The 27,375-nt window shown below is 47.7% G+C and overlaps 1 protein-coding gene across 1 annotated transcript in view; it reads left to right on the top strand.

Annotated features, from left to right (window-relative positions):
* Positions 1 to 1,835: 1,835 nt before the first annotated feature.
* Positions 1,836 to 27,375, top strand: part of ankfn1 (ankyrin repeat and fibronectin type III domain containing 1) — a 48,538-nt gene continuing 22,998 nt past the window's right edge. Inside the window, exons 1-12 of the mRNA XM_056577688.1 lie at positions 1,836 to 2,141; positions 9,182 to 9,376; positions 10,583 to 10,696; positions 10,895 to 10,992; positions 12,503 to 12,593; positions 15,031 to 15,138; positions 18,642 to 18,741; positions 19,016 to 19,148; positions 20,078 to 20,194; positions 20,964 to 21,179; positions 22,585 to 22,751; positions 26,673 to 26,874. Coding sequence (XP_056433663.1) covers positions 1,934 to 2,141; positions 9,182 to 9,376; positions 10,583 to 10,696; positions 10,895 to 10,992; positions 12,503 to 12,593; positions 15,031 to 15,138; positions 18,642 to 18,741; positions 19,016 to 19,148; positions 20,078 to 20,194; positions 20,964 to 21,179; positions 22,585 to 22,751; positions 26,673 to 26,874 — 1,749 coding nt within the window. The 5' untranslated portion in view covers positions 1,836 to 1,933. The remainder of the gene's footprint in view (positions 2,142 to 9,181; positions 9,377 to 10,582; positions 10,697 to 10,894; positions 10,993 to 12,502; positions 12,594 to 15,030; positions 15,139 to 18,641; positions 18,742 to 19,015; positions 19,149 to 20,077; positions 20,195 to 20,963; positions 21,180 to 22,584; positions 22,752 to 26,672; positions 26,875 to 27,375) is intronic.

The raw sequence follows: 27,375 nt of genomic DNA, 5'->3' as shown, positions 1-27,375 counted from the left end.
CTCACACACACACATACCAACCCGCACACATATTCACACGCTAACACACACACATTTGCAGACACAGCACTTGGGTTCACGGCTAGTTATACCATCGGAGCCTATCGTATTGTGGATATGGACAATGGGCTTCATCTTCCCCATCCAAATTGTTTCCAGTATTGATTCGTGGTCCCACAGAGAGATGCACTGCACTGTTCAATCGTCTGTATTGTAATGAAAGACCCAAGCACTTGTGCACATGGTACAATGGAGACATGTTTAATTTGTTTTATTTAGCGTTTTTTGTAAGTCCTTTTGTTAACCAAGCAAACACCCCTCGGTACTTTTATCAAAACAAATATTTTTCCATTTATTTCTCTTGTATGGCTAAGTGAGCTGTTTTCTACTTTTTTGCTGTTGCAATAATAAAGCTTTGTTCAGTCCTTGCATTTGCCGAAACAACAATCCAAACACCTTCAAAAACAAAGCGTAAACATACAACCAGAACTGCAGAACATTTAACTGTATCGAATGTGTAATGTTGTTGGAAAAAAATACTTTTTGATGTTCATCTTTTTTTCATGTTATCTCTACCATCTAACTGTATTATATCGATTATAAATGTCCTATTATCATCATTAGCAGTTTTGACTTTTTTAATTCAGTGTGCTGACAGAAAACGGATTTCAGTCAAGCGGACACACGGACAGACACGAGCAGACCTTAATATAGACCCTTTCATGTGTTCTCTGTGGAGACCTTTGCATGGTGAGGCTATGGCTGGGACCTATCTGGGCTCCTGGCTCCTGCTGTGCGTGGAGCCGCGTGGCATCGCTCCAGCGGTACATACGGTTACTGCAGCACGCTGCTGTAGCCACCCTGAGAGCAGGAGGAACGTGTTGAAGCCCACACAATGGCTTTGTTTTTGGTCACACATATTCTTCTGTCCTTTCTCTTTTCCTTGTGTCTTCGGTGTTGTTCACATGGGAATATAAATAGAAGAGCTGTGAGTCAGAATATAACCTACCTCACTCCTTAGACTTTGAAGCTGATTGATTGTGAGCACTATTAGATGGTTTATAGTTGGTTTTGTTGTGGTTGATTTCTCTATGATTCAGATTTCGGCTCAGTGTGAGCATTGAGCATTGTGACCTACAAAGCAACGTACAAGTTAAAAACGACTTAGAAAGATAAAAGCAAAGTTAAAAAGAAATAGATTGAAAAAATATGGAATACTTCCCAACCTCCAACACCAATGGAGTGTAGAGCAACTAAAGGACTGAGAATATATATTTTTTGTGGTACTAGTGAAAAGTATTTAAAAAAAACCATGTATAAATATATATATTTGTGTTTGTTCTTCATTTAATGCTTTAAAGTGTAAGTGAATCCAACTGTTTCAGATGAAATGCCACTGAACGGGGGGTGAGGTGTTATCCCCATGGTTACGACTCACTGCAACTCTGTGAAGCTTTTATTTACTACAATTTTTTTAGTACCGTCGTTCGTTATAATGAGCGATGTTGTTGCGCGGCTATCGACGTCAACCACTGCCAAGGCGGAGCTCCACACCTCCCCACACACCTCGGTGTCGTGACACAGGGACGCACGGAGCCGTTACAACTAGAAGAGAATAGTACAGTTAACGTAGTTAGTTTGACCTCACGAAAAGTGGAACGTTGACAGAATAGTTGGCAGCGACTGGCAAAGACATGGGATTTTACTCCTTTTTTATTTTATCGCGGTCCTTTAAAGATAAAAGTAAGAACATTTTTGAAAAATAAAAGGAAGCAATTAAATAAATAGATAAAAAAAATATGGGATACTTAACGGAACCTCCACGGTCACTGGAGTGTAGTGCAACCAAATGTATTACAATAGTTATGCCCTAAAAATATATTAAAAAGTGCATAAGACATCACGATGCCTCTTCGTCTACCCCTCCCAGACTATGCAGGGCAGCGACTGCATCCTGGAGGCGGTGGAGCAGCAGGACCTGGACACTGTGCAGATCCTGCTGTACCAGTACACGGCCGACGAGCTGGACCTCAACACCCCCAACAGCCAGGGCCTGACCTCCCTGGACATCGCCATCATGACCAACAACACCCCCATCGCCAAGCTCCTGCTGAAGGCCGGCGGCAAGGAGAGCCCCCACTGTGAGTCCCACGTTGTACTGGTGGAGTGTTGTCGGCTTTGGACGAATCATGTTGCTGGAGGATTGCGTTTTTACACGCATGGGGCGGTAATGTAGCTCAGGAGGTAGAGTGGGTTGGTTGGTAACCGCGAGGTTGCTGGTTCAATCCCCGGCTCCTAATAGCTGAGTGTCGAGGTGTCCCTGAGCAAGCAACCTTACCCTAACTGTGGCTGTCGCCTTGCATGGCTGATGCCGCTGTCTGTGTGGGAATTGTATGCATTAATGGGCGAATGCCAGGCAATGTTGAAAAGCGTTTTGTGTGGCCTCTGGTCACACAAAAGCGATATATAAATGCAGTACAGTTACTATTACGGCACTATCATGTGGCCTTAACCCGGTGAGGAGATACTTTTTCAAATCAACACTGGGTAGAAAATCCCTGAATCTCTTCTTTTTATTCTCCATCTTGGGTCTGGGCTAAAGGATCTATTCCAATTAAAAGCCTTACCTCGCAGAATTACCTTGTGAATATCTCTATTGCATTCCTGAAGGTTTCCACTGTTCCTGTGTGTGTGTATGTGTGTGTGTGTGTGTGTGTGTGTGTGTGTGTGTGTGTGTGTGTGTGTGTGTGTGTGTGTGTGTGTGTGTGTGTGTGTGTGTGTGTGTGTGTGTGTGTGTGTGTGTGTGTGTGTGTTTAACCTTCATCCAGTAGTCTACACACAACTTGCTCTCTGGTGAGGCACAAAATTGGTTGCTTTATATGATCACAAAATGAATTAATTGTCCGTTGAATTTGTTCTTACCAAGCTTTTCAAATTAACTCAACACAAGCTGGTGGGTGACTGCTAAGTACTTCCACAGAGGAAGTGATCAGTTTTTCCACTTCAACAGAAATCAGACAGGTTAGCTATACTGCTATTTAGTAGTTTAGCCAACGCTTGTATCCAAAGGGACTTACAAGAGTGAGGCCGTGAACAATAAAAGAGTCAATATTGGAGCGTTTGCTGGTTCAACCTCATCTGTTAGCTTCAGATGATTTATGTCTGCTGCTGTGGTTAGAAAGAAAGCCAATGAAAATCCCCCCCCCCCCCCCCACCCCCAACAACTCCCCCAACAACTCCCCCGTCCCTGGAAATGTAAATGGTATTTAACAAGGTGCGGTTAAAAATACCCAAAACAGCCGACGGTGCCACTTTGGACCAATGAAAGGAAGAGTCGGAGACGCTAATGTGTTCTGCTGTCGTTGGAGGCTAAGTTGTGTTTGCGTGGAGTGCGGTCACGGCACTGAAACAAAGACCGGTTTCGTATGTCGACTCAAGCCGCTGCCAACATGTCAGTTATCCTGAACAGATGAAAAGAGCGAAGGCGTCAGCAGAAGATGTAACGCAATAGAGTCTCAAACACTCACGTGTTTTATAGCGCAGACGCTGCCTCAAACTAAACAGAGACCCACAAATGTGTGGTGCAGGCGCACACAATCCAGTTAGAATACACAAGATTTGTTCCGAACGTCACGCTTAAAACCAACTACTTTGGACGAGGTACACAGTTCCTCACAGGAGGATTACTCTCAGCGGCACCCTGGCAGCTACGCAGAACGGTGTGAGTCAGTGTGTCTGGGACTCGGCGAGCGTTGAGTGAGCAAGGCCCAAGCTATGGATCCAACAGCCCCTTTCCCGGTGCTGTTGTGTCTGTCGTCGCAGCAGTCAAGCCCTGGCTCACCCCTAACCTAGACGGCACGCTCACTCCTACCCTCACCCCACTGACAGCCCACCCAACTCCTCCACCGCCATTCCTCCAGCACCTCCATCAGTCCCGCTGTTGCTCCTCTCCCAAGCCCCGGTTAGAGTTCCCAGACAGGTGACTCATTCCTTTACTGCAGCACTAGGCTGGAGGTGGGTGCTGGTGGAGAAAAACACCACCACTTTTCCTTTTGTGTGTGTGTGTGTGTGTGTGTGTGTGTGTGTGTGTGTGTGTGTGTGTGTGTGTGTGTGTGTGTGTGTGTGTGTGTGTGTGTGTGTGTGTGTGTGTGTGTGTGTGTGTGTGTGTGTGTGTGTGTGTGGTTGGTAGGTGGGTGGGCAGGCTGGAGGTTTTGGCAAGCGTAGGTGTGTGTGTTTAACTGCAAATTTACACACACACACACACACACACACACACACACACACACACACACACACACACACACACACACACACTCTTACTCACTCCCTCTCTCTCTCTCTCTTGCTCGCTCGACCCACACTGCCCCTCTCCCCCACGTCTGCATGCACACACACACACGCATGGTGGGTGTGTGTGCTCCCCCCCCCCCCCCCCCCCCCATACGGCGCGTCGGTCCCCGGGGCCGGTCTGAGGTGAAACAGTGGCCACTTTACAGCGGGGCCCCCGGGGGCCCCCGCAGCGGGTCCCCACAGTGCAGCCTTAACAAGGTTTGTCGTTTAATGGTTTAACTTTTCCAATGATGCATGTAACGCCGGGGCAATTACAGCTAAGTGATTTATTGTGGCGCGGGGGCTGCAGCGGGAGCTCTCCAAACAGTGGCTGGGGCTGCCGGGCGGCCGTACAATCCCATCCCTGTAAACAAACACAGAGTCAACAGCGGCGCGCTGCCCCCTCCTGGGGCCCGCTGAGCTCTGTTTATGTCATACCTCAAGTGCCAAGTAAATCAGTCAGCCAGCCTCCTGACAACCTTGCTGCCTCCCGCCATGGCTGCTTGTGTGTGTGTGTGTGTGTGTGTGTGTGTGTGTGTGTGTGTGTGTGTGTGTGTGTGTGTGTGTGTGTGTGTGTGTGTGTGTGTGTGTGTGTGTGTGTGTGTGTGTGTGTGTGTGTGTCGTTCTGTGTCTGTGTGTGTGTGGGTGTTGGTTGTGTGTGTGTGTCCCTTCGTGCGTGCGGGTGTGTGTCTGTGTCGTCTGTGTTTGTCCTGTGTGTGTGTGTGTGCTTGTGTCACCACGTGTCGATTTCAGCATTTGAGGATCTGCGTTTCTATCGGTGTGTTTATTCTTGTGTGTGTGTGTGTGTGTGTGTGTGTGTGTGTGTGTGTGTGTGTGTGTGTGTGTGTGTGTGTGTGTGTGTGTGTGTGTGTGTGTGTGTGTGTGTGTGTGTGTCAGTCATCAGTAATTTAACTTCACATATGCTTGCGCTTTTATAACATGTTTTTTTTATAATGCCTTGCCATGGTCCCCAATGAATGCATGCATTCCCATGTGTATGTGTGTGTGTATGTGTGTGTGTGTGTGTGTGTGTGTGCGTACGCGACTAACATCCAGCGCCGGTGGACGAGCGCACGCGTGCGTGTGTCAATTTATGAGGCCTCTCTGGGTCCCAGGGGGTCTGCTATTTCGAGTCCCCCCCCCCCCCGCCACTGCCAGGCAGACAATGCCGGGGCTGTGTGAGGCAGCTCTTCCACAGACAGAGTAGCCTGTTAATTTATAGCCCTTTCAATTAGCCAGCTCAGCCTGCTGGCCCTGGGCTGACAGACCCAAAGAGGGCAGGAAATTGCACCTCCAGGCTGCTAATAGGGGCCGCTCCCTTGTCCGGCTCCTCTGGCCAGACGTCGGGGTTGAGGCTGGGTTCTGGCTCTGGAGTCTGAAGGGACTACAGACGGTCTCTAGGACACGTACAAGTGCAAGGTGTGATATACCTACGCATGGTACTGACTCATAAAACAATGTATGCACGTAGAATCAAACACAATATTGCACACACACACGCGCACACATGCACACACACACACACACACACACACACACACACACACACACACACACACACACACACACACACACACACACACACACACATACAAAAACAGCACACACAACCCACAGACATACACCACAGAGACACACACACACACACACATACACACAGACACACAGACACACACAATCCCAAAAACACACACGCCACACACCACACACACACAAACATACACAAACACCACACACACACCCCACAGACAGACACCACACATACACACAGAAACAGACACACTCACACACACACCCCACACATTGACACCACACACCGTGCCTCATGGGGGGTTTACTGCCTGAGGGCTGGGCTGTGAAAGAGGGGCTTCTTCTTCGCTGGTGTTTGTTTATGTTGCTGTCATGGCCCATGACTAAGGCCGGTGGAGGGAGGCAGAGTTGTAGAAGGTGAGAGAGAGAGAGAGAGAGAGAGAGAGAGAGAGAGAGAGAGAGAGAGAGAGAGAGAGAGAGAGAGAGAGAGAGAGAGAGAGAGAGAGAGAGAGAGAGAGAGAGAGAGAGAGAGAGAGAGAGAGAGAGAGAGAGAGAGAGAGAGAGAGAGAGAGAGAGAGAGAGAGAGAGAGAGAGAGAGAGAGAGAGAGAGAGAGAGTGTAATATAGAAGTGTTCTGGGCAGGCTGGCAGCGGGCTCTGGGTTTTACCATTACACACTGACCTGTCAGACAGACGGACACACACGTCGAGACGCGCTCAGGCCTTATTCCATTCAATTCCGTCACAGTATACACATTCACGTCATCCGACCTCTCTACTTTCTTTGAGATCTTATTTTGCCTCTCTTCTCCCCTGTTCTTTCTCCCATCGTCTCCTCTCGTCCTCCTCCCTCCTTTCCTCTCCTCTTTTTCACCTACCCTCTTCTCTATTCACCTCCTCTATCTTCCTGTTCTCCTCTTTTCTCTTCTCGTCTCTATACTTGTCTCCTCTCTCCTCTCCTCTCCTCCTGCCTCCTATCTCCTCTTCTCTCTTCTCCCCTCCTCTCTCCTCCCATCCCTCCCCCCTGTCTCCGTCCTCCCCCACTCTGCCGCTACCCCTCAACACGTGTGTGGTTTGTTTCTTTCCACTCCACCATCAACATCAGCCGCCCATCAACAGTAATGGCGTCGTCAACGGTTACCGAGGCATGTATTCATCAAGAGCAACAGTGCTAGAATGTCCAATGTTCCGTCGCCCATGGTTACGTGTGTTCCTTCCGACAACAGCAGACCTTCAGTGTGCCTTCCTTGACGGCGGCCACGTCACATAAAAGCCCCTCTTTCTCTCTGTCTCTCTGTCTGTATGTGTCTCTCTCTCTGTCTGTATCTGCCTCTCTCCCTCTATCTGTCTCTCTCTCTCTCTCTCTATGACTCTGCTCTCTCTCTGTATCTCTCTCTCTCTCTCTCACTCTGTATCTGTCACTCTCTGTATGTCTCTCACTCTCACTCTCACTCTCTCTCTCTCTCTCTCTCTCTCTCTCTCTCTCTCTCTCTCTCTCTCTCTCTCTCTCTCTCTCTCTCTCTCTCTCTCTCTCTCTCTCTCTCTCTCTCTCTCTCTCACTCTGTATCTGTCACTCTCTGTATGTCTCTCACTCTCTCTCTCTCTCTCTCTCTCTCTCTCTCTCTCTCTCTCTCTCTCTCTCTCTCTCTCTGTGTGTATCTGTCTCTTTCTCTCTTTGACTCTGTCTCTGTATCTGTCTCTCTCTATGGCTCTCACTCTCTATCTGTCTCTCTCTCTATGACTCTCTCTCTGTATCTGTCTCTCTGTATCTGTCTCTCTCTCTATGGTTCTCTCTCTCTTTGTGTCTGTCTGACTCTCTCTCTCTGTATCTGTCTCTCTGTAGGTTTTCCTCTCTCCATCTATGTATCCATCGCTCTTTCTCACATGATCAAGATTGAAAAGGCTGTATTTCCATGAAAAATGTATATTTACCTTAATTTGAAAACATTAATTTACATAGCGAAGTGTATAATTACATTTAATGAATTCATATTAATACTACTACTACTACTACTACTACTACTACTACTACTACTTATTTTACTTCTACTAATAAAAATAGTACAATTGTTTCTCCATTAATGTGATTAAATGTGATTGAATTAGTTGTTTTCGTCCTTTCTCTCGCTCTCTCTCTCTTTCCTTCTCTCGCTCTCTCGCCTCAGCTAATTATACAGCATGTTCTTGACTCCCCTGCACGCCTCGATTCCTTCCGTGGTAGCTTTCCCCTCGACGAGGAAAGCTACTGTAACCAGGGCCCCACTGTAACCAGGGAGCCCTGGGTATGATCTAGCCAATCAATCTATCCCCCCCCCCTTCCTCCCGTGATGATTCCTTCCAGCTAATTGGGCGTTCCAATTCTGGAGACTGCACGACACACATGTGCACACACACACACACACACACACACACACACACACACACACACACACACACACACACACACACACACACACACACACACACACACACACACACACACACACACACACACACACAGACGGACGGAGGGACGCAAGACCAATAGGTGTCCGTGCTGGCCCATACGAGATGATCCTATCAATCTGCCCTTTCAAGCATCACTCCTCCTTACCGCCGCGAGGGAATAGCAGGCGTAGCATACTGTCGCTAACGGCGCTGTCCCATCTATAGAAGGTTGCTGTGTGGAGATGCCCTGGCCAAGACCCAGGAGAGGAGCTAAACTGTTGGTTTACCGTTTAAGCGTTTTCCAATATGCAGTGGAAATAATGCACCACACTGCCGTTCCAGTTGGGAGATTAAGTGAATGCATTAAAAAGCCTTTGTTTTGTGTGTGTGTGTGTGTGTGTGTATGTGTGTGTATGTGTGTGTGTATGTTTGTGTGTATGTTTGTGTGTCTGGACCATTAAAACATCTAAGCTGCCTTCTTCCACATACATTTTTGATTATGAATGAATATATACCAGCAGGCCCTTCTATACAAAGCACCTTAACATTGAATTAAGATGCATTCAATTTTGCACCCCCAATATATTTTCTCAATGCAATATTATACACAGTATACCAGTACTATTGTAATAAATGATTATTTGTTTTTAAAATGTTACTCCATCTGTCATGCAAAGGGGTGATCTCTTAATCAACATCAGACAACATGCAAAGAATCTGTTCAAACAATTCACATCAAGAATCTTCATCTTCAACAAAGAAGAAAACCTGTTGAACTCCTGTTGATCTCCAGACTCTGACCTCCCCTCTCTCCTCTGTCTGACCGCTGGACTCTGGCCTCCCCTCTCCTCTGTCTGACCGCTGGACCCTAACCTCCCCTCCCTCCTCCGTCGGCAGTTGTGAGCGTGGAGAGCCGCGAGGCCCACCTGAGCTCCCTGGTGGTGGAGGCGGAGCGGAGGGCAGACGAGCTGGCCATGCAGGCCCAGAAGGAGGGCCTGTCCCTGGACGCCTGCCACAAGGACAAGCAGCTCCGCGCCTGGGAGTGGAGGAGCAAGCTGTACAAGCGCATGCGCACAGGCTTCCAGCACGCACGTGAGTCAGAGAGCCAGAGAGTCAGAGAGTGAGTGAGTGAGTGAAATGTTAAGGGGACCTTACACATAACTACCTGAATTGAATAAAAAGCCTTACAACTTTTGACAGTTTTGTGTAGAGTTGGAGAGAAACAATGAAATCATGAGAAACGTGATGTCTTTCCTAAAAAACTCTTATTTCAGGGTCTTGAGTTTTTTATGAAATGGCCTGCTCAGCATCTTGAGCAGTAAACAACGATAGCTCATCTTGATTCAAGGCTCGAATTTGACGGTCAAAATGAAGTGTTCTGGAAGTTCATTGTCTTGCACTTTGTTTATTTTTCCATGCATGTCTTACTGAACAGATAGAGATCGAGTGAATTGGGTCAGATTTCTATTCTCTCCGTCACAGAGAAAACAGACCGCATAGCATTGAGAGTGAATGGGTTCTAACGCAGACTCTGGTGCCTTTCGGATGACAACGTTCAACTGAATAGCTGAACACGGGTTCCTCGGCCCTGTGAAAAAATAAATACATTGACATACAGGCATGCACATTAACAACCACACCATTCTCAGACGAACACACGCACACACACGCACACACGGACACACACACACAAACACACAAACAGACACACACACACACACAAACGGACACACAAACAACCAAACCATTGCGCCACATGAAGTGGTTGAAATTGCAGCAATTTTGGTAAATGGATTGTCAGGGTGATTCTGGATAGTCCTCTAGACGTGAGGTGAGCGTTATTGGGGAACCGCCCCAGTGATTCTTCCCTCTCAGTGACTTCTTATAATGGACCTTTGTGTGTGTGTGTCCGTGTGTGTGTGTGTGTGTGTGTGTGTGTCCGTGTGTGTGTGTGTTTGTGTGCTGGTGTGAGTGCTTGTCTGTGCTGCCACAACGTCAACCCACAGGGTTATAGCTTCTCTTAAAAGTAGCTCTACGCTAAGTTCTCAATTTGCTGAAATGTAGGACACTTTTCTGCCCCTTTTTCTTTCTTGGGAACCTAGACATAAAATCGTCATCGAAAAAGAAAATGGTGATTTAATGTCACAATTTAATGTCACGGTTCACAGTACATTATTTCATTAGAAAGGGGTCTGAAATGATGATACTTGTGGTATTGCAAGGCGATGGTTTTTCCTACGGGTGAACGATTGCGCCAAGTCCTTTTTTTGTGGTTGTGATACGGATGCCCCTGCACAGGTGCCCCGGAGACCCCGTCTCTGGTTCGGCTGAACGTGAGCAGCAGTACCTCGCTGACCGTCACCTTCCAGGAACCCCAGTGTCTCAACTCCACCGTGGTGACCAAGTACAGAGGTACCAACACGCATGCACGCCCGCCCGCCCGCCCGCACGCACGCACGCACGCACGCACGCACGCACGCACGCACGCACGCACGCACGCACGCACGCACGCACGCATGCACGCACGCACGCACACACACACACAGGCCCTTGCCATCGTCTGATATGTACTAACTGTGTGTGTGTGTGTGTGTGTGTGTGTGTGTGTAGTTGAGTGGAGCTGTCTGAAAGATTTCTCTCTTCTGGCTGGAGAGATGGTGTTGGACAACCTGCAGACTTTGAAGTGCATCATCAACGGCCTGACGACGGTACGGCAACACATTGTCTATCTCTCACTCTTGCTCTCTTCCTGCACCACACTCTCTCTCTCTCGCTCTCTCGCTCGCTCTCTCTCTCTCTCCCGCGCTCTCTCTCTCCCGCGCTTTCGCTACTGGAGCAACAGAAGCATACTGGAGGTAGAGCAGCAATCAATAAATACAATTAACGATAACAAAGAAATATAATGAGAAATAAAGGACAAATATTATATCTATATGTTGAATTAAAGAAAACAAGAGATGACAGAAGGACAACGGTTCAACGAATAATAAAATAGTAAATTTGAAAAGATAAGTCCTTTCATAGTCCCAGTCTTCTTGCGGGCGAGATCCTCTATGTGCATTAGTAGTTCACAGGACTCATCCTCAAGTTGTGATTGATTGAAAATTGAAAACTGTAGAGCATGTGTCCCACATTTTGCGATTCCATAAAAAAATCTAAAACTTTCACTGTACAGATGTACGAAACCCAGACGGAAGTTATGGGTCCAAGGGGCAAAAATGTTCTGCATGAAAATAAGTAGCGGGCGGCGAGGCAGAACTTTTATCTTTGGCCTCAAATGATAGCTCCCCCTGTGGGTGAATTGTACCAAACTTCTTCAAGATCTGCTTCCCGGGAATACATTTGCGTCAAAAATGTTGAAAAACATTCTGCAAGCCGGGGCTTCGCTATAAGCTTTAGCGATCCGGAATAATAGGAAGAGGAGTTCTTAGAAATCCAATATCGTTCCACAGATACTCTGTGAATACCTAATATAATATATAAAAGTCTTACATGGGCACTTAATGGGTGCGTGTGTGTAGAGGTTATCAAACAGTCTGGCTATGGTGGGTCGGTTGGGGGGATCCTCATTTCTCTCCACCGCTCTTCCCCTCTCGCTCTCTCTCCCCTTCTTCCTCTCTCTCTCTGTCCTTATGTCTCTCCACCCCGCTGTTTCTGTTGATTTCACCCACACCACTCCCTCACTGGTTCTCCTCTTCACTCGTGCACTATAAGTGTTTTCCTTTTCCCTGCTAAGCCAGTGCACACTGTGACTTCAAAATGGGAAACACAATAGAAGCTAGGCAGCTCTGTTTGACCCACAATGCACCACCATTTGTGAGCAATTATGGTAGTGACAACAAACACGAGAAACATGGTGACAGAGCGGAAAGAGGAGGAAGGTAATCCTATGGCACTGAATGACAGGTGTTGTTCCTTTATAGATTATCTCAAAGGAGGCCAACCGAATGAATACATCTTTTTATCCCTGTGGATTGGCTGTCATCCCACTGAATAGCACATTGCAACTGGAACAGTATGTCGATATCTGTGTGATGGATATAAAACCGTGGTTATATGGTTGCAAGCATGCTTCTGTACATGCAACAGATCTCATTCGAGTCCCGTTTTCTCGCTAGACGTTCAGATAAAACAGAGAAATCCTCATCCGCATCCACAAATTGTATTTGTTGTCTCTCATGTGTGCTTAGATTTGCTGTTGTTGTTCATGTGTTCCAGGGGCGGTTGTACTATGTCCGGGTCTCTGCGTACAACATGAAGGGCTGGGGCCCCACGGCACCTTCCCTTCCTCCATCTGCTGCACCCTCCAGTAAGTATATATTGTGAAAATAAATGCTCTCCTCCTCCGTGAATGCGCTGCTCACAACACTCCCCTGGCCAAGAAGGTATAATTATGAGTATAGAAATCGTGTCCTGTGTAAAATGTGAAATGACATGGCGGCTCTTGGAAGGAGAACATTTGGTTCATGAGCAGTCACGACTCCCTCTCCGCCAGTCACATAACACAGCCTTGGGAGCTTTGAGCAAGTGTAACGTGTACGTGTGTGTGTATGTGTGTATGTGTGTGTGTGTGTGTGTGTGTGTCAGTGTGTGTGTGTGTGTGTGTGTGTGTGTCAGTGTCTGTGTCTGTGTGTCTGTCTTAAACAAGGGTCTTAAGAAATCAATGGCTCTCTGTATTAAAACCTGAGTGTCAAAGGGTGAGGGAGAATTTTCAATCGCTCTCTCGGCCCATGGTTGGTGAGCTGTGTTTTCAGGAGCCATCACGACTCATGCACCGCTATTCACTTAATACAGCCTTGACAGCCCTGGAGGGATGTGTGTGTGTGTGTGTGTGTGTGTGTGTGTGTGTGTGTGTGTGTGTGTGTGTGTGTGTGTGTGTGTGTGTGTGTGTGTGTGTGTGTGTGTGTGTGTGTGTGTGTGTGTGTGTGTGTGTGTGCGCAAAAGAGGAGTTACTGGAATACAAGTGAGCCATATATGTATTGACATATTGTCCTTTAAAAAAGGAACACTTATAATTGTTACGCAACATTGAGCTAAAATATTATAAATAATACAACACAGAATGAAATGCAGCCTCTACGGCCTTCCCAGCATGGGGCAAAATTGATGTGGCGTTCCGTAAAATATGAAAAGCAGTGGAGAATATATGAATGTCGAAACTGAGCTTGCATATTCATGAAGGTGTAAGCCCCAGGAGTCAGCGTGTGTCACATTTAATAACGTCCCCCCTCGGTGAGACAGGGACGCATGAAATATCTTCAGAAGAACATTAAGCGCTTCGCCCCCCCCAACCCCAAGGTTTTCTTTTTGTGTTCTCAAGACAGCTCCTTCCTGAACCGTTAGGGTAGCACCTAGTCGTTGTGTTTTAGAGTTTGTGTCTTTCCCTAATGATAATCATAATTGTACACATGCACAAGGGGACTTTTGAATTGTATGCAATGTTTAACCCTGCACTACATCTCATTCTGGTGTCGTGTCCAATGGGAGGGCTCCATGGCTTTCAATTAGTTTAAACCTTTTTATCGTTTTGGACAATAACTATGAACCCGTTCACCTCCTTGAATAACATGGTTATTTCAAAGGTTGTGTTGCAAAGACCCAACCGAGTTTCCGAGAGAATAGAAAATACCTGGAATGGTGTGGACGTGGGTGGATGAAGCACTCACATAATGTCAAATTATAAGAACAAAAAGCTGTTAAGTCTTTTGTTGTTTGCAAATCCTTTTGAAGTAAAGGGGTATGCTGCGGTGGATTCTTTTCATATATTGTTCGACAAAAGTGATGCTTCAAAGTGGACCATCATGAGAAGAACTGACGTATAGCTGCAGTAGCTCAGGAGGTAGAGCGGGTTGACCCGTAACCGGAATGTTGCTAGTTCGATCCCTGGCGGAGTGTTGTGGTGTCCCTGAGCAAGACGCCTAACCCTTACCGCACTGCTCCCAATCGGCTGTCCAGCGCCTTGCATGGTGGACGCTGCCGTCGCTGGGTGAATGTGAGTTTAAATGGTTGTAAGTCGCTTTGGATAAAAGCGTCTGCTAAATCCCCTTAATGTAAAATGAGAGTTTCAAATCTAGCAGTAGACTGGGGGACAATTATTCCCAACAGAGACAAGACGCATGGTCTATCGTTTATTTTATTGGGCTCTCGCAGGATACCCCAGCAACCAATCCCATCATACTACATGGTTGACTATCATATTTATTTTTGTTTAAAAACATTTAACTGCTTGCCGTTATTTGAAGAAGGAATCTATTTTTGGACTGTTCCATGAAAGAAAATGCTGGTCCCATCCCTCTCATCATGAGAGGAGCCAACACAGCAACGTCAACTTTGAAAGGGTCCTATTTTTCAGGCAATTGATATTTAAAAGTACACCTAAAAATACCTTCCTCCTCAACATCCACTTCAAGAGAGTCTTTCTCACGCAGTCGTGAGGGAGTTTAGAGAACAAACATGAAAAAGGGAACGCATTTCTCGCCATAATGTTAAAATAACTGCCATTCAAGACGACTCTGGCCGAGAGTCTTTGAATGCGAGTGTATTGGCAGTAGAGAAGGGGACTCCAGTCCAGGCCATCTGGGTCTCGCAGTGTCCTCTTCATGCTTTGCCGTTGCAGGCTTCGATGAAGAGCTCTCATGGATCCTCCAAAACGTTGCTGATATTGCTTGGCCAAAATGCATTTTGGGTACAGTGGATATAAACACCTCCTCTGAGCCAACAGTGTAAGGGCTCTGATGTCTCCTCAGACTGGCGGGACGGGGACGGAACAGAGCCCAGGAGGCGGGGCCAAGTCGAGGCCATGGAGCGTCTGCTCCAGCAGGTCCGGGCCACACACACACACTACTGCTGCGGAGGTGAGAACTTGCGCACGCACACACGCATATATATATATATATATATACAAAAATATATGTGTATATGTGTTAAAATGTGAAATGTTTTTTTCTGCATTTGTTGGGGCAAAACAACATGAAATATTAGATTCTCGCTATAACGCGATCTCTTGGTTACAAATTCAGTCATTTAGGTACCCCAATCGCCATGCAAAGGTTATGTAAACATTTTTATATATATTTAAGGGATCGGCACGGATGGCCAACTCATTTACATGCCTGCTTATCTTCATTTATTACGCACAAATGCAGGGTAGGGAGCAAACATGCTCTGAGAGAGAGATGTGATTGTGTTTGACACATGAACACACATGTGTGTAGATATTTATATATATCTCTATATATATATATATGTCTCTATATATATATATATATATATATCTATGTCCACACACATGCACGCACGCACGTGCGCGCGCACACACACGCACGTGCGCGCGCACACACACGCACGCACGTGCGCGCGCACACACACGCACAGGGAGCTGTGTTCCTGCCTCATGGGGACACAAGCAAACACATAAAGAGCACACACACTCACAAGTTTGTGTGTGTGTGTGTGTGCATGTGTGTGTGTTTGCTGACTCACTAATGGAATATAGCCCTTTTCTTCTCTCTCAGTCTGTCTCTAACGCTCTCCGTCTCACTCCTTATGTTCATGTCTCATTCAATCTCCTTCTCTCGCTCACACTTTTTCACTTTGTCTCTCCAATGAACCCAGATCCTCTATCTGCCTCCACCCCCCCCCCCCCCCCTCTCTCTCTCTCTCCCCCTAATCTGTTGCTATCTCTCTCTGTCTCTGTCCTTCTTTGTCCCCCCTCACTCTCCCCTCTGTCGCCATATGTAGTAAATCTCTCCATTCAATCCCACAAAAAAGTCTAATTATGTACAGGTATATATCTTTTATGAAAGCATTTAAAGTGATCTGTTGTGTTTGTGTGGGCAGTCTGTCTGTGTACAGACATCAGCACGGTGCTGATAGGGCAGGAACACACAGATGATTGATGGTCTTAACGGGGGTTGTCTTCCATTTGGCGTCCTTTTCCTGTCACAACAGCTCACAAAACGATGCCGCTGTGTTTGCACATTCATCCGGCCAGCAGATATGGAAATGTTTTGTTATGAGTCATGTCCTCAAAATCTTTTTTAAAAAAAATGTATCTGCAGGTTGGTATGTCTGCTTTGTTATGGAGCGTGTCAGGGTCTCTTTCTTTAAGTCAATTATAAAATGTAAATGCTCTCTTTTGACTTTGGTAATTTGTTGGTGTTGCTCTCTCTCTCTCTCTCTCTCTCTCTCTCTCTCTCTCTCTCTCTCTCTCCCTCTCTCTCCCTCTCTTTATCTGTTTCTCTCTGTGGCGCTCCTCTCTCTCTCTCTCTCTCTCTCTCTCTCTCTCTCTCTCTCTCTCTCTCTCTCTCTCTCTCTCTCTCTCTCTCTCTCTCTCTCTCTCTCTCTCTCTCTCTCTCTCTCTCTCTCTCTCTCTCTCTCTCTCTCTCTCTCAAGATAGATGTAAGCAGTAGGCACCTCATTAATCAAATTCAATCATTTTTTTCCTCCCTAAACAAATTTCTGTGTTTGTTCACGGTTATGTGCGCTCCTATGGCAGCCAAGACCCCTACCGTCATTCGAGCCACTTGTCACTTTCACTTAACTTCTCTCTCCCCCTCCCTCTCCCTCTCTCTCATTCTCTCCCTCTCTCCCTCTCTATCTCTCTCTCTCTCTCTCTGTCTCTCTCTCCATGTGAACCGACTGCAATTCCATCTTGTTAATTGAAAAATGCTTTCCAATGTTTATTTAGTTTTCTGCTTTCTAAGTCTGCATCTCAAGCTGGTGGATGTGGAGAGAGAGAGAGAGAGAGAGAGAGAGAGAGAGAGAGAGAGAGAGAGAGAGAGAGAGAGAGAGAGAGAGAGAGAGAGAGAGAGAGAGAGAGAGAGAGAGAGAGAGAGAGAGAGAGAGAGAGAGAGAGAGAGAGAGAGAGAGAGAGAGAGAGAGCCCAGTGTATTAAAGCCCGCCAAAAAGCCTTGGTATGATTGCCATAAAAAGTGGATTTGGCCTTAATTTAGCTCTTGAGTGTGATTTAATACTCCAATAGTCATTCAGTTTTCAACAGGACATCATCTGAGGAAGTAGTGGCCTTCAGTTACAAGTGATGTCGTACTTAGCAACTAAACAGGCCAGCCTGGCCCCTCCTCCTGTCCCATAGACACTGAACGATGCTCCGGGCCCCTTAAAACCCTCTTCGGCCGTCCCTGGGTGAATAGGTGGTCGTCAAGGTGGGGATGATGGTCGTCATGGTGGAGGAATCTGAGGGGTGGTAGTAGTGGGGCACAGGGTAGTAATAGGGGTGGAGGCGATGCGCTGTGGAGGGGAGAATGGTGGTGGCGGTGGTGGACGGTTGCAGAGGAGGACTTTATGGTGGAGGAGGTGATATTGGTGGTGCAGGGAAGTACTGATGCTGGTGGTGGAGGAGGAGGTAGAGGGAGTCATGCTAATGGAGGAGGAGGTGGTGGTGGTGTAGGTAGGCGGTGGTGGAGGAGGAGGTAGAGGGAGTCATGCTAATGGAGGAGGAGGTGGTGGAGGTAGGCGGTGGTGGAGGAGGAGGCAGAGGGAGTCATGCTAATGGAGGAGGTGGTGGTGGAGGGTGGTGCCGGTTGTTTCATGTCCGGCCAGGAACTGAGCGCTGGTCTGCCAATGTGCTTGTGTGCGGCAGCATGGCATTACCCTGCTCTTCCTGTCTACCCTCTTGTTTACAGGCTGGCAATTACACTGGTGATGCTTAATTAACTTAAGAGAAAGAACAAGGGGTCGCAGCGGTGGGGGGAGTCTGGCAGGGTGGAGATTGGCATCGCTGAGGGCCCCGTGAGCCTTGTGGGAAGGAAGGGCCATGGTGGAGAGAGATACAGGGAGAGTGTGTGAGAAGGATGAGAGAGAGAGAGAGAGAGAGAGAGAGAGAGAGAGAGAGAGAGAGAGAGAGAGAGAGAGAGAGAGAGAGAGAGAGAGAGAGAGAGAGAGAGAGAGAGAGAGAGAGAGAGAGAGAGAGAGAGAGAATAGATGAATACATGGAGATAAAGTTCAGCCAGGCTGGCTATGCGTCAGAGTCAGTCAACCCTAGTTCTGACTGCCAGCAACCTCAATGTAGTTGAAGCATTCACGCGTGGGCATGTACACACACACACACACACACACACACACACACACACACACACACACACACACACACACACACACACACACACACACACTCTCCGCGTCTAGGAGGACGTTTGTCCATATGCCAACCAGATGCATTCTAGGCAGAGATAGAGTGTGCTATTCCAGCGCTATTGTCCATGGTGTTAAACCTTCTCTACCTTACGATGGTTGTGTGAGCACTAAAGTTTTCCTTACCTTTTCAAGTACCTGCTGCATTTGGAACATTACATGTGTTTATTGAGCACCCCCCCCCCCCCCTCCTCATCTTCCTCAGACTCCTCCAAGCTTCAGAACCCGAGCAGGAAGCAGTCCGTCTCAAGGAGTCTCAAACACCTCTTCAACTCTTCCAACAAGTTTGTGAAAACATTGAAAAGGTTTGTGCTGGTTGCTTGTTCTGACACATTTTGCTGACCTTTAGTGTCCGCTGTCAGATAGTCTGACATCCCGAAAAGGGCACTGACATTTAAAACAAATTTCACTTTCACAAGCTCATGATTTCCCCCCCGAAGAATGTATTAATACGTTACAGTTCATAGAACACACATGTTGATTATATTGTCAAATATGACCGATAAACATGATATATTTTCTATCTCTATTCTGGCCTTAAAAACTAACCCGGGTCATACCATTCTTGCTGTCCTTCAGGGGGATCTACCTGGCTGCTGTGTTCTATCACAAAGACAGTCTGCTGGTGACGGCTGAGGACCAGATACCCATCGTGGAAGTGGATGATTCCTATAGCAGCTCCCTCATGCAAGATTTCCTCTGGTTTACCAAGGTATGCTGGGAAACGGTGTTCCAGTAACTGAAAGCTCAAAGCTAGCTGCTATGCTATGTCATGCTGCGTTCGAGTATTCTCTGCGAACCGACTCGGATCTCGGATCTGACGCCACGCCCACACTGAAAGCTGTTGTCGCGGTAACATTCGCAGAGGACCAGGCGCTCCAAAATAAGTAGGCTATAGGCCATAGTCAAGTCAAGTTTATTTATATAGCACATTTAAAACAACAGTAGTTGACCAAAGTGCTGTACACAAATACAATATATTTGTGTACATAGGCAGAGATACGGACGCAGTAAGGTATTGCAGTAATACGAGTGTTTGAAATTGCCATTTAAACCACTTTGTGTGCTTGGACCAAGTGGTCCAAGCACAATGAAAACAGTTCATACTTCAAGTCACAATGGGCGCAGCCATCTAGAATTCTGTCTCGGAATTTTGCTCGGTCACCACTGAGTCCAACCGAGATGGCGAGTTCGCCGTCCGAGGAAAAGGGGCGTGTTTGTGCGTGTCGCTAGGCAACGTCCTCGGACCTCCGAGACGGATGGATATTAAAACGCAGCATTACATTGGGTAACATTAATCAAGTGTAGCTCACAGCTCACAGCTATTTCCTTGAAGCGCCATGTTTTCATTTGACGATACCATTGGTCAAATATAGTCAGCAGATAGTTTCGCTTCCATATTTTGTTACCAATTATTATGTTTAAGATTGGTTGTTTTGAGAGTAGAGAATAGCGTGTAATAGCTGAAAAGTCAGGATTGTACTTCAATAACCCATCCACTTTATTTTGGCATTCCGTATATCTTGACAGTATGCCGTGATCTCGTTCTCCGATTCTAACTTCCTGTCATTCCTCTTCCCTCCTGTTCTCTCTCCCTCACTCTGCTCTCCGCTCACCTCTCTCGCCCCCCGCCGCTGCCAGCTGTCGTGTATGTGGGAGGACGTGCGCTGGCTGAGACAGAGCATGTCCGTCTCCATGTCGTCCTCCTCCACCCTGCAGGCCCGACACAAGATGCTCACCGCCGCCGGGCAGCTGCAGGTCAGCCTGCCGACAAGCTCACCTGACCCAGAAAGGAGTAGCATGGGGATGCAAGCGCTACCAACAAGCTAACCCGACTCAGATAAGAGTAGCATGGGGATGCAAGCGCTACCAACAAGCTAACCCGACTCAGATAAGAGTAGCATGGGGATGCAAGCGCTACCAACACGCTCACCTGACTCAGATAAGAGTAGCATGGGGATGCAAGCGCTACCAACACGCTCACCCGACTCAGATAAGAGTAGCATGGGGATGCAAGCGCTACCAACAAGCTAACCCGACTCAGATAAGAGTAGCATGGGGATGCAAGCGCTACCAACACGCTAACCCGACTCAGATAAGAGTAGATGTAAAGGAACTGTGCTGATGGTTTTAGGTCCACTCTGCTTCAGTGTGTTGCACATCATAGTTCATCTTTATGTGCACTGTCAGCCTTTTAATTGGCCTGAATGTAAAACATAAAATGTTCTTAAATTCATCAAATGCAATGAGCTGTAGGAATAGTTCTAGAGGTATTCAAATGTATCATTTGAAAGTGAAGTACTAAAATGTAAGTGTCAGAATTAGAAATGAGGCAATAATCAACCCTCGTTTCAACAAATGCAAAAAAAGCACACATTTTGCACACATCTAAAATATAACGGGCCAGACTTTACCTGTGCATAAGGTCATCACAGAAAGAGAGATCAGCATTGCATTCAATTTAATTGTTACAAAAGTTAAGGTACCCCCCCCCCCAAAACATTTTTGGAAATATGCGCTCTTCCAGAACCTCCTGGGAACTCACAACCTGGGCCGGGTGCACTACGAGCCCATCAAGGATCGCCACGGCAACGTGCTGCTGGTGACGGTGCGCGACATGGAGAGCCAGTACTCGTTCTTCAGCGGGAAGTGGATGCAGGTGACCAAGCTGCAGAGCCAGAGGAAGTCCCTGTCCACGCCGGAGGAGCCCTACGCCCTGGACATCCTCATCATCACCATACAGGTGGGCGGGGGGGCGGGGGGCGGGGGGGCAGGGGGCAGCGCACGGCGGGACTGGACATCTTGGGCTCTTTCTTGGTGTGGCGTCGTCTTTTTGTGCCCATGACAGGACTGTATTTTTTGTAAATTGGTTGGGCTTGGCCGCCTTCATGAAACAGCCCATCTGCAAACAAAGTAGGAGGAGAAAAACAACCTTTTAGTTCCAATTTCGGTTCGTCTTTCAACGTAATTAGTCTGTTTGGATAAAAGCAGTTATCAATAGTCCATTGATTGCTAGACCCTCTTCGGGCGCTCCTTTTTAACTCCTGAAAGAAGCACTGATTCTTCCTATCATTGTTGAATTTCGGAAAATCCTGTCGGGCTCGAGGCCAGGCCGATCCGCAGAGTGAAAGAGAGTTTTTACTTTGTACTCCCGGGATCAGGATGGGCTCACGAGGCTGAACGAAAACATTGCAAACTGAGATATACGCAAATATTAGTAGTTGTAAGTCTAAATATGTATAATATATGACGGTAGTGCATCCCGTTAGTGTAATGATACCCCCCAGGGCTCCTCTCCCAGGCGGTGTTAATTAGATTCAAACAGGCGGTCTAATGTCTGCGGCAGACACCCAACCGTGTGTACACTCATGCTTAGTTGCTTGGCAACACCAGACCAGACCATTGAGAAAAAAAATATATCAATGTTTTGAAGTGTCTTGGGGCCATTGAATGTGTGCTTATAAAGATGTGCCAACAGTTCCCTCTAGGACATCGCTGTATTATATTATAATCCACTGTTTGAGGATCAGGAAATGAACACGCTAATGGGGAGGCGCTGGAACCAAGCCGAGTCAGCTCACGCTTTATTATGGATGGGAGGTTCTGTTTTCCTGTCTTTCGGTTACTTTTATATGAGCATAACGAGGGTGATATTTGATTTAAGTATATTGATTTGAGTTGCAGTTCTCCGTCTTCCTCAGTAGTTCTCTCGTTGTGATGTCGTCGTATCAGACAATCTGTTGGTGGGACTCTGCTATGTTTATTTTGAGTGGCGAATCAATCAATCTGTGATAAACAATCATTCTTTGTTTCGGGACATTAAACATGTTTGAATTCTACCGGATGTGATATCAATCGAACATCATAAAAAACTTGATAAGGACATATAAAATCAATGCTGCACCTTTTTGAATGTTACAACCTCTGAGGACGACAGTATGATTCAACAGTCCTATTTTCTCTATCGCCATACTTTGTGAATCAACAATAAAAAACAAATCCTGACGAAGCCCATAAAAATCATAAAAATTACCCTGTTAAGCCCTTTGAGACTGTATTGGTGATTTAGGGCTATACAAATAAAGTTGAATTGAAGACAGAGCTGACCTGTCCCTTGTGTCCCTCCCCTCTGCCGTCCGCCCCGGCAGGACATCCTGTGGTACCAGCGGCGCAGCGCCCACCGGCTCTCCCCGGGCCTGTACCTGGGCTACCTGAAGCTCAGCAGCTCCGTGGACCAGATCAAGGTGCTGGTGTCCCAGCGGTCGCCCAACATGCTCTGTCACGTGCGCGTCCGGGAGAACGCCAACGTCTCCAGGTGACCCCGCCGTGCCAAAGATAGTCCCGTGCATCTGATATTGGATTGATATTTTAAAGTCTGTGTGTTGTTGTTTTTTCACTTTATTTCGGCTTGGTGTTTGTTTGAGCTAACATGCTGCCGGAGGCGGAGATGGTGACCGCCTTTGAACACAAACTCTGCCTTATGTTGACTTGGCCCGGACAGACGTTTCAAATCAAATCAACACCGTGTGGACAGGCTGCTCCAGAAACACTCTAATTATTATCCCCTTGAAACCTTCGTCCTCAATTTCTAACGTACGTAAGTGTTTTTGCGGGTTGCAATGATCCAATTTCCCTCACTGATAATAATGAACGGATACATTTTTCATTTCAAGTTTCACTGTCGACATACAGAACACACATATAGGTCCCCAACTAGATCCCTTTAAGGTCCTCAATTGAACTCAACACCATTGTGGTGTTGGTGTGGGTTTGGACTGCCAGCTGGAAGGTCTGCTTATAGGCATCCTCTGAGCAAGACTCCTGACCTATTCCAGCCCGGTGATGAAATGCATCAATGCATAAAGCAGCTTCTGGAGGACTGAATAATTAAACAGTGAAATGACACCGTGTTGTAGTCCCAGATGAACTATCATTTCCCCACACTACTGATGTAGTCTTGGTTGCAGGGACCTTGGTGCGTTCTAGACCAATATGCTTTGACCGCAGTCAGAGTCATTGAGTTTGCTGCGTGAGTAGCGTTTTGAGAATAGCTCTCTTCGACAGTGTGATTGGTACACACAAATATCTCACCTGGTTGCTAGGTGACCAACGATAAGCGTCTGCGGTGTGGTGTGTGTGGGGTTGGGGGGTTTACTAGTACGGATACAAGTAAGGTTCTTCCCATTTCCACATCTTGAGCCCCGAGAACATCCCATAAGATAAGGACCAGAGGAAGGCAAAATTCGATTTGACGATGCGACGCCCAAGCCACTGGGTCGTCAATCGTGAACGGTTCGATGCCCGGGGCCTCTTGAGCAAAGGAGCGTGCGCGTAGCAGTGCGCACCGCAGCCAATAGACGGTGCCTCCGGGCTACTTCAGCGTATTTATCCCAGGAACTGCCACGTCCCAGTGGGTCTGTGGCTATTCAAGCACTATTCAGAGATCCTGTTTCACTTTAATATCATGTGATGGATGGGGACCTTATCTCGGGGTCTCAGATAGTGTGGTGCCTCAGGGTGTGTTGCTCCAAGCTGCACAGGTTCTGGGTTCGATCCCCCAGCTGTCCCAAGCCTACCTGTAGGCATTCTTGAGATGACTAGCTCCTGACTGCTCCTAAACACGGATAGTAATTCACTCAGGACTTTCTTTGGATAAGTGCCTGCGTAACGGCTACATAGTCAAACAGAAGAACGAGGCTTTTCACTTTGATTCCTTCTTTTTGCACAGAGCAGGGTTTTTGGTATTGCTTCTTGAGACCCATATGGATTTTGTCTCAGGCGTTTAAGGGAGAAGCTTTCAAGGAAATCTCTGACCGCCACCTCTTGTCTGTGAACGAAAAGTTCAGGTTCTCAAATGAAAAAAGGGAATAAAGAAACAACGAACACTCACTGCTGTAGGCATCGATAATAGTGTTATTTATTCCCTGTGGATGGCATTTGAAGTGGGTTTCAGAGGAGAGCGAAGGCTGTCTGTGTGTGTGTGTGTGTGTGTGTGTGTGTGTGTGTGTGTGTGTGTGTGTGTGTGTGTGTGTGTGTGTGTGTGTGTGTGTGTGTGTGTGTGTGTGTGAATGTGAATGTGCCCTTTTCTGTCTGTCTGTGTACGTGTGTGTGTGTGTTTTTGTGCATACATGTATGTGCATCTGTGGCTGTACAAATCTCTGTTGGTGTGTGTGTGTGTGTGTGTGTGTGTGTGTGTGTGTGTGTGTGTGTGTGTGTGTGTGTGTGTGTGTGTGTGTGTGTGTGTGTGTGTGTGTGTGTGTGTGTGTGTGTGTGTGTGTGTGTGTGTGTGTGTGTAACAGGAGCTGTGAGAGCAGTCAGATGCTGTCTGCTGGCATTCACCACATTACACACATTCTCCACTCTCTCTCCACCACAGGGACACTAATCTGCCCTGGCTGGAGTTGCATTACAACTGCGACCAGGAGTGTGTGTGTGTGTGTGTGTGTGTGTGTGTGTGTGTGTGTGTGTGTGTGTGTGTGTGTGTGTGTGTGTGTGTGTGTGTGTGTGTGTGTGTGTTGCTCCCGTTATATATGTGTGTGTGCATGCCCACACCGCGCTCTTGAGGGCTGCCCCATCTGATCTGAGGCCGTGCCCCCCATGGGCCAGGCAGGTAGCTGTATTGGCCCGATGTCTCTTCCTCCGCCTCCAACTTTTATCCTCCTCTTCTGCCGCTCCCTCTCCTCCTTTTCCTCCTCCTCCTCCCCCTGCACCTCCACCTTATTGGCCTCCTCTTCTTCCTACACACTCTCCTCTTCCTCCTTCTCCCCCATCACCTTGTTATCCTCCTCTTCTGCCTACACCCTCTCATCATCCCTCTCCTCCTCCCTCTCCTCCTCCTCCCCCTCCACCTTTTTATCCGCCTCTTCTGCCTCCTTCCTCCCATCCTCCTCCTCCTCCCCCTCCACCTTCTTATCCTCCTCCCTCTCCTCCTCCCTCTCCTCCTCCCCCTCCTCCTCCTCCCTCTCCTCCTCCTCCTCCTCCTCCTCCTCCTCCTCCTCCTCCTCCTCCTCCTCAGAGAGTGAGAGAGATAGAGAGCGAGAGAGATTGAAAAGTGTGAAGTGAGAGACAAAAAGAAAGGGGAGTACAAAACGGGCTGCTGTTCTGTCCCCCGCTGTTAATCTCACCCCCGCAAGCCTTGCAGGAACGCTGGCCGCTGTGTATCTTTGTGTGTGTGTGTTCTGACCACTCTCCCCCCCCCCCAATGCATGTTTCATGCTCAGATTATTCTGAAAATATTTGGGAGCTTTGGTCGTTGAGAGACGAGGTGAGGGGGGGGGGGGGGGGGGGGGACAGGAGAATGCTGTGTCTATTCAGGGAGCAATGAGGCCGCAGAGAGACCTGCTGGGACAGATGGAGAGAGAGAGAGAGCGATGGAGGGAGCAAGGGAGATATATAGAGAGAGAGAGGTGGAGAGATAGAGGGAGAGAGAGAGCGATGGAGAGATAGAGAGAGCGAGACCGAGGGAGATGAAGGAAGGGAGAATAGGGGTGAGGGAAGAGATGGAGGGAGAGAGACGCAGAGGGAGAGAGAGAGATATGGAGTAGGGGATAGGGAGAGAAAGAGAAAGATGGAGGGGGAGAGAACGAGCTGCAGAGAGAGATGGAGGGAGAGAATGGGGGCAGAGAGGGAGATGGCCAGAGAGGGGGTCCAGAGAGGCCTTTAGGGATAAAGAATGCTTAATTGTGGTCGTAAAAAAAAAAAAGTACCAGAAAGCATGAGATTAGTTTGGGGCAAGATCTATTAATGGGAAGAACGATCCAGGGAACTGGAAGGGAGGGGTTCAGCGCAACAGTTGGGAGACAAAACGCAGCAAAGACTTGAGTGGGAGGAGGCACACCCTGGAGGACGACGAAGATGAGGAGGCATATTTGTCGAGGGAAGCTTGAGTGAGATGGATCCTCAAGGGCAAGTGTTCTCCATTTGGGATCACTGTTAACCAACACTATGATCTGTCTCGAGTGTTGGCCAGGGGCAAGGGAGAACGCTTGGCCTTCTGCTCACTACTTACACAGCTATCTGCCTGAACATGAATCGATTGATTTGACAGAAGGAGTCGTGTCGGCTTCTCCCTCCGATATTGACACACTGAGAGCTCTCCTGTCTGTTGGTTACTTGACTCTCATCGCATTCCCTTCTGGAAATGATCGACGCACGGCCGCCCAGCCCCCCCCCCCCCCCCCCCCCCCCCCCCATGCACCCCTTACTCACCATGTGATGTATCCCCAACCCTATGCAGGGAAGAATGGGATTGGCTCCAGAACCAGTCTGTCACAGAGGAGGCAGAGAAGGAGGAGAAGACGGAGGTGGAGGGTCAAGGGGCGGAGGCTGAGGACGAGGGGGCGGGGCCCAGGATAGATGGCCACACCCCTTTGCTGTACTACGAACTGCAGACGGCCCTAAAGTCCCTGCTGAAGGTGATCAACCTACCTCTGCTCCAGGTAAACAGACGCACGAACAAACGCACGCACACACTCACTCACGCAAGCACACAGGTAAATTACAGCTCAAGAAGACTTTTGCTGAGGGGAAAGCAACACCATCACCTGGACAAAAATAGAAATGCACACAATAGACTCAAGCACATAAGAGCACTCACGGATATATATATAAATATATACATATTTCACTCACCGCTAATCTCATTAACACCTCACTCTCATCCTTGGCGAGGCGAGCGTAATCTCTTTTCATAAAGTGATCATTAGTATTTTGTGTAATCGCTGCTGAAACGCCAAAGCAAAGCTGTTTCCACAAACAAACTCTCAAGCGCTCTCTCTCTCTCTCTCCCTCACTACCTCTCTCTACCACTCTCTCTCTCATCTACCGCTCCCTTGTTACTTGCTGTTTGTCAGTGCTAGAGACCATGAATAATGGAGATAGCATTTTCTTTAATTCCCCCTCCTTCGCCTACGCCTATCTCCAGCTCTCCACCCTCTCCG

This window comes from Gadus chalcogrammus, chromosome 18 (assembly GCF_026213295.1).
Source record: "Gadus chalcogrammus isolate NIFS_2021 chromosome 18, NIFS_Gcha_1.0, whole genome shotgun sequence".
NCBI lineage: Eukaryota > Metazoa > Chordata > Actinopteri > Gadiformes > Gadidae > Gadus > Gadus chalcogrammus.
The sequence above is the reverse complement of the archived record's forward strand: the minus strand, read 5'-3'. Positions and strand labels throughout refer to the sequence as shown.